At 46.3% G+C, this 12950-nt stretch overlaps 2 protein-coding genes across 2 annotated transcripts in view; one reads left to right on the top strand and one right to left on the bottom strand.

Annotated features, from left to right (window-relative positions):
- PCED1A (PC-esterase domain containing 1A) overlaps nucleotides 1-12950 on the top strand; it is a 405386-nt gene that overhangs the window by 10475 nt on the left and 381961 nt on the right. The window lies entirely within an intron of this gene.
- Nucleotides 7-12950, bottom strand: part of ADAM33 (ADAM metallopeptidase domain 33) — a 63777-nt gene continuing 50833 nt past the window's right edge. The window contains 12 exon segments of the mRNA XM_070756836.1: nucleotides 7-452; nucleotides 1074-1091; nucleotides 1709-1731; nucleotides 1733-1834; nucleotides 1837-1872; nucleotides 3460-3711; nucleotides 5881-5986; nucleotides 8232-8379; nucleotides 9073-9182; nucleotides 9614-9690; nucleotides 11581-11785; nucleotides 12725-12833. Of these exon segments, the coding sequence (XP_070612937.1) occupies nucleotides 401-452; nucleotides 1074-1091; nucleotides 1709-1731; nucleotides 1733-1834; nucleotides 1837-1872; nucleotides 3460-3711; nucleotides 5881-5986; nucleotides 8232-8379; nucleotides 9073-9182; nucleotides 9614-9690; nucleotides 11581-11785; nucleotides 12725-12833 (1238 nt within the window). The 3' untranslated portion in view covers nucleotides 7-400.

Here is a 12950-nt window from a genome sequence, read left to right as displayed (position 1 = left end):
CCATCACACGTCTGGAAAACTGGGGGCGTCCACCTTTAAATCCATGACACCAACTTAATACCAGGTCCACCCAACTGGAACTAAGCGGTCCAGGAGAGAACATCTGAAGAAGTTGTGCAAAATTAGGAGGTAGGTCATGCTATCTTCACATTCTCGGAGCTTCTGGGAAATCACTTGAAGCCACGCATCCTAAGGTTCAACCTATTCTCGACAGCCCCGCAAAAGGTTTTGGTGACCATAGCTCTCCTCCCCATTTCTCATTATTATTATTTGGGTGGAACCATTTCCATTTTCCAAACCCACCCCCACCCACCCAAAAATATCTCTCGTAACAAATATCCCTGCGTTGGAACCACAGTAGTGCAAATGAGAAAGGCGACGTCGCTCCAAGGATGACTTGTCACTTCTTGAAGGCGTAGGAAGCAGGATGGATTTTGAGGCCCGGGAGTGGTCTAAAGAAAGGAGAAAGGCGAAAAAGAAAGTGAGACGTTCTTCAGAGGAACCAGCAGAAAAAAAATTTAAAAATAGTAACCACGGTGGGCAACCAAAGGATCCAGATTTGGTCCAGGGGTTTAACATGGTAAGAAACTAGGGAGTGGCAGGATTAGACAGATTCATGATGCCAAGTGTATCAGTGGTTATTGAAACGGATGTCCAGGTGCCACCTCTATGTTGGTTGAGGAAGGCAGGGTTCCCTTGGGTCCCATTTGTTGGGGGTCAAGGGAAAGGGAGGTCTTGCCTTCTCTTTCTGCTCAAGACCCCCATGGACAATTGGTGGAACACAGAATGCTGGATTCGATGGGCTTTGGCCTGATTCAGCAGGGCTCTTCTTAGGTTCTTATGAGTGTGAGTTCTAGTCCTGCCTTAGGCACAAAAACCAGTTGGGTGACTTTGGGCCAATCACCAGGAGATAGGGAGTTATAGTTGTGCCTAAGGTACGAACGCCAGCTAGGTGACTTTAGGCAAATCCCCAGGAAAGCGCGAGTTGTAGTTCTGCTTAAGGCATAGGTAAACAGAGGTGGGGAGGAAGCGGGGTCTCCCCAGGGGAGTCCCAGGGGCTGCATCAAACCTACCTTTGAGGTGCGGCCGGCCTGAAACACAGGAAGAGAGGGGGAAAGTGTGTTAGTAAGCTTAGATAAACACAATTGTTTGAGCCATGTTCCTGGCTCAAAAGTTTTCCAACGTTCTCACCTTTTCCGGATCTCTCCTACAGAGAGTCTTTGCTTAGGTCAACTCACTTAGCGACCGCTCCAAGTTACAACAGCTCTAAAAACTGGGACCTATTTGACGTTCTCACACTGAAAAGACCACTGCAGCCTCCCTATCATCGGGTGAGTAAAATCCACTTGGCGACATAATTAAGATGGTCGCACTGTTCTGGAGGGCGGGGAGGTGTCATGCGATACCATGTCGCGACCTTCCAACAAGCGAAGTCAAGGGGGAAGGAGAGAAACCGTATTCGCTGACGGGCCACGTTCTTAAAATCAACAACCGCAGCAATTCACCGAACAATATTTCACGACCGTTACGTCTTACGGCCCTAACGGGCTTAGTTTCGGTTGCAATCATTATGTGGAGGGGAATGCGAGGAAGACCAAGGATGGATAAAGTTCGACGGCGGTCAGAGGGTAAATTGGCAGGATTTTTGCCCCGGGTCTCGGAATGTCAGGTCCGTTCCTGAAGGCGATGTCTCGGGAAGCCAACTTACTTGAGAGGTTTGGAGAGAGGGTTTCAAGGCCCGGGTCCCCGCTGGCTTGGAGTTGGTCGGAGGGATCATAACCAGCAAGGCTGGACTCGTTACGGAAGCCACGTCTTTCGCCAAAAGAGTCTTCTTGGGGAGGGCTTGTAAGCTGGCCGGGGCTGCGGGTGGAGCTGCCAGGGGAGGAAAACAGCACACAACAATGGCACAATCGGGATCAGCATTAAAATCCGAATTAGAATCCAAATTAGAATACGAATTAAAATCAGAGTTAGAATTAAACACACCCCTTTTGTGGCAGCCCCTCGAATACGGTAATACTGCTATTGTGCCACCCACCCTAAGTCCTTCTTCACAGAAATACAGAGTTAGAAGGGACCTTGGAGATCCTTCTGAAGTGGGTCAAATGGGGACCCAGACTGTTGGAGGCAAGAGGCTGACTCTGTAAACCGCTTAGAGAGGGCTGGAAAACGACTGTGAAATGATATATAAGTCTGAGGGCTATTGCTATTTTTTCCTTCCTTCCCTCCTTCCTCCCTCCCCTTTTCTTTCCTTCCTTCCTTCTTTCCTTCCGCCCCATCTCTTTCCTTTTTTCCTCCCTCCCTCCATGTCTCTTTCCTTCCTTCCTTCCTTCCTTCCTTCCTTCCTCCCTCCCTCCCTCTTTTCTTTCCTTCCTTCCTTCCTTCTTTCCTTCTGCCCCGAATCTTTCTTTCCTTTTTTCCTCCCTCCCTCCATGTCTCTTTCCTTCCTTCCTTCCTTCCTTCCTCCATCCCTCTTTTCTTTCCTTCCTTCCTTCCTTCCTTCTTTCCTTCTGCCCCGAATCTTTCTTTCCTTTTTTCCTCCCTCCCTCTATGTCTCTTTCCTTCCTTCCTTCCTTCCTTCCTCCCTCCCTCTTTTCTTTCCTTCCTTCCTTCCTTCTGCCCCGAATCTTTCTTTCCTTTTTTCCTCCCTCCCTCCATGTCTCTTTCCTTCCTTCCTTCCTTCCTCCCTCCCTCCCTCCCTCTTTTCTTTCCTTCCTTCCTTCCTTCTTTCCTTCTGCCCCGAATCTTTCTTTCCTTTTTTCCTCCCTCCCTCCATGTCTCTTTCCTTCCTTCCTCCCTCCCTTCCCTCCCTCTTTTCTTTCCTTCCTTCCTCCCTCCCTCCCTCTTTTCTTTCCTTCCTTCCTTCCTTCTTTCCTTCCACTCCGTCTCTTTCTTTCCTTTTTCCTCCCTCCATGTCTCTTTCCTTCCTTCCTTCCTTCCTTCCCTTTCTTTTTCTCCTACCCTCCATTCTGCTCATCTATCTCCTCTCTTCCTTCCTTCCATCCACCTTCTTAAAGGTTGACTCAGCCTTCCATCCTTCCGAGGTGGGTCAAATGGTGACCCAGATTGTTGGGGCCAAGAGGCTGATTCTGTAAACCGCTTAGAACGGGCTGTAAAAGGACTGTGAAGCAGTCTATAAATCTAAATGCTATTGCTATTCTTTGCTTCCTCCCTCCCTCCCCTTTTTTTCCTTTCTTCCTTCCTTCCTTCCTTCCTTCATTTATTCCTAAAGGTTGACTCAGCCTTACATCCTTCCATGGTGGGTCAAATAAGGACCCAGATTATTGGGAGCAACATGTTGACTCTGTAAACCACTTAGAGAGGGCTGTAAAAGCACTGTGAAGCGGTCTATAAGTCTAAAGGCTATAAATTCTATCGGCCTATAACTTTCCAGTAGCAAATTATAGGTTCTTCCTGAACTGAGACATACACACAGCCCAAGCTAAGGGGGCAACTCACCGAAGGGGGTCGGACAGGGGTGCTCGGAAGGGGCTTCTTTGGTGGGGGCAGTTTGGTGGGACCCCCGAATCCGCCTTTCAGGGGCGTGGCGGGCGATCCGTGGCACGGTGGTGGTGGGGGCCTGGAAGGTTTGAGGTCTCTCTGGAGGGGGGTTGAGGGGCCGCAGCCGAGCCGTAAGGGTCGTACCACGTTGACGGGGTGGGGGTCCCTTTGGGGAGGGTTGGGTTTCAAGGAGGAAATACCTCTGGCCACCTGGAGAGAGAGAGAGAGGGAGAGAGAAAAAGAGAGGGGATTATGAGGTTCCCAGCTGGAAATTTGACCGTTGGGTTTAGTGGATGAAGGCTAGAAACCAGGAGAGCGTGAGTTCTAGTCCCACTTTAGGAAGGAAAGACGGCTGGGTGATTTTGGGCCAATCACCAGGAGACCGTGAGCATAAAAAACAATTTATTTATTTATTAGATTTGTATGCCGCCCCTCTCCGTAGACTCGGCTGCCAACCTGCCTTCCATTGAGGACCTGTAGACTGCACGAGTCAAAAAGAGGGCGGTGAAAATATTGACTGACCCCTCGCATCCTGGACACAAACTGTTTCAACTCCTACCCTCCAAACGTCGCTACAGAGCACCGCACACGAAAACAACTAGACACAAGGACAGTTTTTTCCCAAACGCCATCACTCTGCTAAACAAATAATTCCCTCAACACTGTCAAACTATTTACTAAGTCTGCGCTTCTATTTCTACTAGTTTTTTCCCATCATTGCCATCACCCATTTCCTCCCACTTAGGACTGTAACTTGTTGCTTGTCTCCTTAAGATTTTTATTCATATTGATTGTTTCCTCATTGCTTATTTGACCCCTATGACAATCATTAAGTGTTGTACCACATGACAAATGTCTCTTTTTCTTTTATGTACACTGAGAGCATCTGCACCAAAGACAAATTCCTTGTGTGTCCGATCACACTTGGCCAATAAAAGAATTCTATTCTATTCCATATTTTCTATTCTATTCTATTCTATTCTATTCTACTCTACTCTACTCTATTGTTTTGTTCCTCCCCTGTCTTTTCCTCTGATCTTTCTATTTTATAGAAATAGTTTCCTGAATTTCAATGTTTGTTGTTCAAAGCCTTTTGGTCACCAGCGTCCATCATCTTCAGTGCCAATTGTTAACATTGGCCTGTCGTTAAACAAATGGACATAAGTCAGGGACCACCTTTGGTGTGGAGCTCCAGAACTGCGCATCTCTTCCCCGAGTGCATTTTTCAGAACGGAGTCCTTTCTCTGAACGGAATCAATAATTTGAATCAAAGCAGGCGTGGAACTCCTCCATTTCAAGCCAACTTTATTCATTACCCGTATTTTCACTCCACCACCACCCCCCAAAACCCCCCACACGCATTTGCCATCTTAAGGAAAATGTCGCACAACAATTTAACCCAAAATGGATGATTTAGTTCAAAGGGTCGGACCGAATGGACAAACACTCTCCAATCAGCCGTGATAAATCTGAATTAAGCCAATTTGGCCCAAACGCAGCCAGAGAACTGATGCTCTGCCCTGCTGTAAGTGGTTAAATCGTGGATCTGCTGAAACGATTATCAACTGCTTCATTATTTCAAGACGTGGCAGTAATGACTTAAAAGTTGTGGGGTTTTGTGCACAGAATTTTTAACAGATTAACAGACTTGGAAGGGACCTTGTACCCTGTTTCTCCAAAAATAAGACAGTGTATTATTATTATTATTATTATTATTATTATTATTATTATTATTATTACCATCGTTATTATTATTATTATTATTATTATTATTATTATTATTATTATTATTATTATTATTATCAACAATACAACACAGCAAACGAGACCACTATGCTGGATTTCGTATTTCATCATCAGTCGGGCGCTTCCCAAGCACCTAGGACTGTGTGATATAGATTACTATTATTATTATTATTATTATTATTATTATTATTATTATTATTATTATTATTATCAATACAACAGCAAACGAGATCACTATGCTGGATTTCGTATTTCATCCCCAGTCGGGCACTTCCCAAGCATCTAGGACTGCGTGATGTAGCGGCGAATTATGTTTGCCGATCCCAGTAAAGCGGCCTTTTGCAATTGACAGGTGGAGATTGTGTCAATTCTGATGGTTTTCAAATGTCCACTGAAGACTGCGCAATATAGAACAATCGAGGGCCTAATTTATCAACCGCAGTGATTCGCTTAACAACAGCGGCGAGAAAGGCTGTTGTAAAACGTAAAAGAAGTAAGAAATAAAAGTTATGGTGAAACCGCTGTCTGGATTAGCAACGGAAATTTTGGGGCAGGGGGGGAGGACTATCTGTTTGATTAAGCATTCAAATGACCGCAACGGTGTCGGCGTTGAGTGGGATTGAGTTGGATTACCTGGTTGGTGAAGCTGGACTTCTCTTTGTTAGCGGAGGAAATATCCTGCAGAATAAAGGCAGAATTTGAATGGCCTCCAGTTGTTTTCTGATGAACGATTCGGTTCCTGTCGCAAACAACAGAAAACAAAAACAACACCCTTTAAACATTAGGAAAAAAAGCAAAGATCCCTCGCAGATTTGGAGCCTGGGGAGAGCGAAACACGAGCCTAGTGGGCCCACCAGAATGGGGAAACAGGCCATTTCCGGCCTCCAGAGCACCTCCGGGGATGGGGGAAGCTGTTTTTGTCCTACCCAGGCATTGAATTATGGGTGTGAGCAAGCATGCTCTTTCGGTACCCGAGGGGGAAAAAGGTTCACCATCACTGCTCTAGATGATTCATGGCCGTAACTGTGGGATCAATGACAGTTATAAGTCGAGCACTACCTCCGCAAAGCTTGGTCCCTTCCTTTTGTTTACAAACCACCCCCACCCCACGCCGCTAAAACTGCCATCCATTTAATTGATTCCTCCCCGTCTCTTCTCCCCCGGGATTAATTATTTTTTCATTTGACAATGAGGGCGACGATGACAGCCAAATGGCGAAATAATTCTCGCGGTGATGTTGTACATAATTAGGTTTGCTGCCTTGAATGGATAGTGTCGTCTCCAGAGTCCTGCTGTCATTCTGATGGGGTATAGCAATGATGGCGAAAGTTTTTTGGTTCGTGTGCCAAAAAAAAGGGAAGCGCGGGGGGGGGGGGCAGTTTTGCATGCATGTGTTCACACCCATAATTTTATGTGGCCCCCATGCATGAACACACACACACACATTAGCACTGTGTATAAAACAGTTGGGTTTACAAGCTAACAATGAATGTTTGTTTGTATTGAAGTATTATAGCTTTAAGAGGTAGTGCTGCAAATTGCCAGCAGAGGGAGCCAGAAAACATGATTCTATCCCTCTGCTCTCTCTGTTCTTTCTGCTGATTCACTGTGACTGGTGTAGTAAACTCTGTGTTAGTTTTGATGTATTTTGCAAGCTGTAATGTATGTCTGACATATAAGACAAAGACAGGTTGGTAATATTATTGTTGTATTGAGATATATTGACTGATTTGAATGTGTGTGACTGGACTGTTTTAACTTGACGGTGCTATTTTTAAAAGTAAACACTAATTGAACTTTCATGTATCTGTCTTGTATGACAGATCTATGGATGTCTGCTGGAACCCCATGTTTTTCCTCTGTGCAGGTCCTTGATAACTCAAGGGTCATTCTGCACACTCCTTAACAATACACACACATGTTCCCAACACACCTGTTTTTTGCTCTCTCCAGGCTTCAGAGCCTTTCTTGGAGCCTGGAGAGGGCAAAAACAGCGAGGCCCTCTGGAGGCAGAAAATGGCCTGTTTGCCAACTTCCAAATGGGCCGTTTCTGGACTCAAGAGGACCTCTGGGGGGTGGAGAAGGCTGATTTCATCCTCCCCAAGCTCTTAGAAATGCTCTGAAGCCTGGAGAGATTTAAAAAACAAAAGTAGTTCCAGTCCAACTGGAAGTCAGCAAATGGAACATTTTGGGCCTCCGGAGGATCTCTGGGAGGAGAGGAGAAAGCCATTTTCACCCTCCCCAGGTTCCTAGAAAGGCTCCGAAGCCTGAGGAGATTAAAAAAACCCAGGACTACCAGTCCCACCAGAAATCGGCAAATGGAATGTTTCAGACCTATGGAGGACCCCTGGGGGCACAAGGGAAGGCCGTTTTCGCCCTCCCCAGTCTCCTAGAAAGCTCTGAAGCTTGAGGAGAGCCAGAAAAACAGGCCTTCCCCACCCTCTACTGAGGCTGAAAACAGGCTGTTTCCCGACGCCCAGTAGGCCCGAAAATCAGCTGATGACCTCACATGTACACTGATATGACTACGCATGCCAGTTGTGGCATGCGTGCCGTAGGGTCGGCATTGCCGAGCTATAGCCATGTTCCCCCACCTGCAGAGCTAATTCTGGAAGGAGTTGGACAGCTTATGAATTAAATTAAATTAAATTAAATTAAATTAAATTAAATTAAATTAAATTAAATTAAATTAAATCAAATCAAATCATTAAATTAAATTAAATTAAATTAAATTAAATTAAATTAAACTAAACTAAACTAAACTAAACTAAACTAAACTAAACTAAACTAAACTAAACTAAATTAAATTAAATTTGAATTGGGGGCGGGCTTTCCATTCAAAAGAGCCGGGTGTGAGAATTACCCATGCGATGCCCCGCCACTAACGGTGAGAAGGAGAAATAGGGAATTCGGGGCCGGGTATTAGGAGCCGAGGGGATTGAGGGACAGAGGTCGCGCAGTGTTAGGGACGGAAGTCTGCCCACCTCCAGACCTTGTGTCGCAGCCTGAAGCCCTGGGCCCACTTGTGGAGGGGGGAACTCTCCCGTCTGTAGCAGCTGTAGAGCCCCAGGAGCAGCAAGGGAATGACCAGCAGGAAGATCACCAGCAAAGCGATCGTGATGGCTTCATAATCTGTGAGGAGGAGACGGTCTCAATGCAGGCTTCCATCCATCCACCCATCCATTCGTCATTTCCATCCATCCATTTATTCATCTACTCATCCATCCATCTTTATTTCCATTCATCCATCCATGCTTTACATCCTTCCTTCCTTCCATCCATCCATCCATCCTTCCATCCATCATTTCCATCCTTCTGTCATCATTTCCATCCTTATTTCTTCCTTCCTTTCATCCTTCCATCTATCCTTCCATCATTTCCATCCATCTATCCCTTACATCCATCTATCCTATCTATCCATCCATCCATTCATCCACCCATCAATTCTTCCATATATCCATTCACCCATCCATCTTTCTATCCATTGAGGAAGAGAAGGAACAGAGGGAGGAGAGGGAGGAAGAAGAGGAGGCAGGTGATGAGGAGGACGACGACAACAACGACAAAGAGAAAGGGAAGGAGAGATGCCGTAGACGGGAAAAAAGAAAATGAAGGCTGAGAAAGGGAAGGAAAAGATGGAGGAGGATGAGGAGGAGGAGAAGAAGAAGAAAGAGGAGGAGGAGGAGAAAGAGATGGAGGAGGAGGAGGAGAAAGAGGAGGAGGAGAAGAAGAAGAAAAAGGAGGAGGAGGAGAAGAAAGAGAAGGAGGAGGAGAAGGAGAAGAAAGAGAAGGAGGAGGAGGAGGAGGAGGAGGAAGGCCACTCACGGTCTTGCTGGACAGGACCACTATCCACGCTGCCTCCCAGCCCCGGCTTCTCGCAGAACGGAGGCGCCCAGCCGGCATCACAGTGACAGTTCTGGTTGCTGTTGCACACCTAAGACAATCACAGCAGGTGTGGTGTGACCCCCCCCCCCCCCCCCAAGCTTATTTCTGGGACTCCAGGTCCAAGCGTGAAAGCTCCAGACACCCCTGGTCCCACCCGGTGTAGAATATCTCCCTTAATCCTTCCCATCCCTCCACACGAACCAGCAAAGCTCATTGGCTTTTTTCCCTTTTTATTTATTTTTTTACAACAGGTGCAGACGTCATAAAGAAAAAAAGTTGATCCTCGACTTACAACCCACAAACGGGGCCGGACACTCAGTCGTTGAGGGAAGGGGATGCGCGCATGAGAGTTATTTCGGTGATTTTTTTTTTGCTTCCGCGCATCTCATTTCCACCACCACCCCAAACACTACACATCCCTCAACGGAGGTCGGCATCGAACTTCAGAAATAAACCGAAGGCTTTCGCCAATGACTCACCCCCGTGGCCGTGGCATTTGGAGATGCATTTGTCCAGTTCGAAAAAGGAAGCGTTTTGACACCGCTGGTCTTTGCACACCTGCGAGGAAAATGCCCCCCAAAAAAGTCACATTAACAAATTAGCATCGATTTTAGAGCCAATTCGGATTAAAACGAAACAGAGTGATGGATTAAGCGACACTAAGTCGTGAGCAAAAGCGACAGCTGGCAGCCACGTAAATAGATTTTTCTCCCGACAACCTGTCTCTAAACTTGGTCGTTCAGATCTCCAAATATTCCACCCCCACTGGAGACACGTCTATTTGAGGATTATAGATGACCAACCTGTTGTGGCCCGCCAGTGGAGCTGGCAACAGACTTAGACAGTGAGGAGGTTGGAGAGCAATATGGGCCAATCCTGGAATCTGCGGAAGACTCTACGTCCGAGGCAGAGACAGGGCCAGGGCTGTCTGACAGTTATCAGCTGCCTTTGGAGTCAGACATCAGTGAAGTAGACGAACGGCTGGAGCCTGTTCCCGGTGTGCGCATTTGCAGATTTGCAAATATACTCGGACAGTGAGGAGGTTAGGGAGGAACATGGGCCAATCCTGGAATCTGAGGAAGACTCTACATCCGAGGCAGAGACAGGGCCAGGGCTGTCTTACAGTTATCAGCTGCCTTTGGAGTCAGACATCAGTGAAGTAGACGAACGGCTGGAGCCTGTTCCTGGTGTGCCCATTTTCAGAGTTGCAAATATACTCGGACAGTGAGGAGGTTAGGGAGGAACATGGGCCAATCCTGGAGACTGAGGAAGGCTCTATGTCCGAGGCAGAAACCAGGCCAGGGCTGTCTGACAGTTATCAGCTGCCTTTGGAGTCAGACATCAGTGAAGCAGACAAACGGGTGGAGCCTGTTCCCAGTGCATGTGTGTACAGAGCTGCCAAAGAAGGGAACAACTAAAGAACCAGGGTTGACTTGGGAGTAAGGCCAACAGCCCCTCCCATAGGGAATAAAAGAGGAGCTACTGGGGAGGGGAGTTTGCAGGAGACAATTAGAGCACTTAATTGGTTCATGACTCTCAGAGTCAACTCCTTGCCACGTTTTGAAGATAGCGGGTGGCAGCTCTCCAAGCCAGATAAGGACCGTGAATGGGTTCTTTTTATTGTGGGTTTTTCAGTTTTAGATACTATATTCAACTTCTCTTTTACTGTATCTCTATTTATTTGTATTTATATTATTATTGTAAGACAAGCTGAGTCCTTTGGGATTGGGCAGCATAGAAGTCAAATTAATAAATATCTACCCATCCATCTATCCATCCATCCATCTATCATCTATCTATTTATATCTCTTTATTCATCCATTATCTATCTATCTATCCATTATCTATCTATCTATCTATCTATCTATCATCTATCGATCGATCTATCGATCAAACTATTTATCTATCTATCTATCATCTATCTATTTATATCTCTTTATTCATCCATTATCTATCTATCCATTATCTATCTATCCATTATCTATCTATCTATCTATCTATCTATCTATCTATCTATCTATCTATCTATCTATCTATCATCTATCTATTTATATCTCTTTATTCATCCATTATCTATCTATCTATCTATCTATCTATCTATCTATCTATCTATCTATCTATCTATCATCTATCTATCGATCTATCTATCAGTCAAACTATTGATCTATTGATCTATCATCTCCTTTTCATATTCCCATCACCCCTTTCGGGGTGGAAACTGGGCAACTGAATGGAGCCCACAGAGGATTTTAATGGCCCGATGCCCTCCCTGTTGCCAATATGGAGTTTTGTTCGGCAGATACAGATTCTCCTTGTGCCCAGAAAGGGAAATGTCCTCCTCTACCTAGAACTGATGGGGCTGCTATGTGAAACGTGCCTCGGAGACGGGACCTACTGCATCCTGAACCACAGAAGGTGGCTCTTCTTCGCCTTCTCTTGAGGACTCACCAGCCCATCTCCGCACTTGGTCCCCATCATCACAAGGCCCGGATCTGAGAGGTCTCCCTCGTCATCCTTGGTGGCGTAGACCAAAGTCCCTCGGCATTTGATCTCCTGCCCATTGAACCGAATGGTGGTGTCCATGGAGATGGTGTTGGTCCCTTTGGGCTTGGCGGCTGGGCTCTGGCACTGGATCTTCCCACACTTGGCGTCTCTGGGAGGGAAAAGAAGGAAACCCCTTGATCAGGAGGAGAGGCAGAAGAGCCCAGGAGACGGGATTCCTGGCTGATCTGGACCTCGCCCAGAAGTCTTCGCAAAGCCAGCCTTCAAGACACAAAGAGCAGAAACTCAGGCCAGGAAGGAAGGAAGGCAAAGGGAGAAAGACAGAGAAGGAAAAGAGAAAAAGAGAAAGGAAGGAAGGAAGGAAGGATGGAAGTCAAAGGGAGAGAGAGAGAGAAAGAACAGAGAAAAAGAGAGAGGAAGGAAGGAAGGAAGGAAGGAAAGAAGGAAGGAAGGCAAAGGGAGAGAGACAGAGAAAGAAAAGAGAAAAAGAGAGAGGAAGGAAGGAAGGAAGGAAAGAAAGAAGGAAGGCAAAGGAAGAAAGACAGAGAAAGAAAAGAGAAAAAGAGAGAGGAAGGAAGGAAAGAAGGAAGGAAGGAAAGAAAGAAGGAAGGAAAGAAGGAAGGAAAGAAGGAAGGAAGGCAAAGGGAGAAAGACAGAGAAATAAAAGAGAAAAAGAGAGAGGAAGGAAGGAAAGAAGGAAGGAAGGAAAGAAAGAAGGAAGGAAGGAAAAGGGAGAAAGACAAAGAAAAGAGAAAAAGAGAGAGGAAGGAAGGAAAGAAGGAAGGAAAGAAGGAAGGAAGGAAGGAAGGAAAGAAGGAAGGAAGGAAAGAAGGAAGGAAAGAAGGAAGGAAGGAAGGAAGGAAGGAAAGAAGGAAGGAAGGAAAAGGGAGAAAGACAAAGAAAAGAGAAAAAGAGAGAGGAAGGAAGGAAAGAAGGAAGGAAGGAAGGAAAGAAAGAAGGAAGGAAGGAAGGAAAAGGGAGTAAGACAGAGAACGAAAAGAGAAAAAGAGAGAGGACGGAAGGAAGGAAAGAAGGAAGGGAGGTAGGGAGGGAAGGCAACATCTGGCTCCCTCATCAACTGGGCGCTCACCTCTTTGCACACTTCACATATTTGCCGTGTGAATCCTTCCCACAGTTGCCGTACATGTCGCCGGCTCTGTTGACATCCTGGAAGCAGGCATCGGGGGCTGGCCAAGCACCTGTGTGGGGGGGAGGAGAAGGTACGACTTAGCACCACTTGCCAAACTGGCCCTCCCCAAATTTATAAATCACAGGGAGTCCTTGACTTGTGATCAGAATGGGGTGCAATATTTCTG

The sequence above is a fragment of the Erythrolamprus reginae genome, chromosome 7, assembly GCF_031021105.1.
Source record: "Erythrolamprus reginae isolate rEryReg1 chromosome 7, rEryReg1.hap1, whole genome shotgun sequence".
Classification (NCBI taxonomy): Eukaryota; Metazoa; Chordata; class Lepidosauria; order Squamata; family Dipsadidae; genus Erythrolamprus; species Erythrolamprus reginae.
The sequence above is the reverse complement of the archived record's forward strand: the minus strand, read 5'-3'. Positions and strand labels throughout refer to the sequence as shown.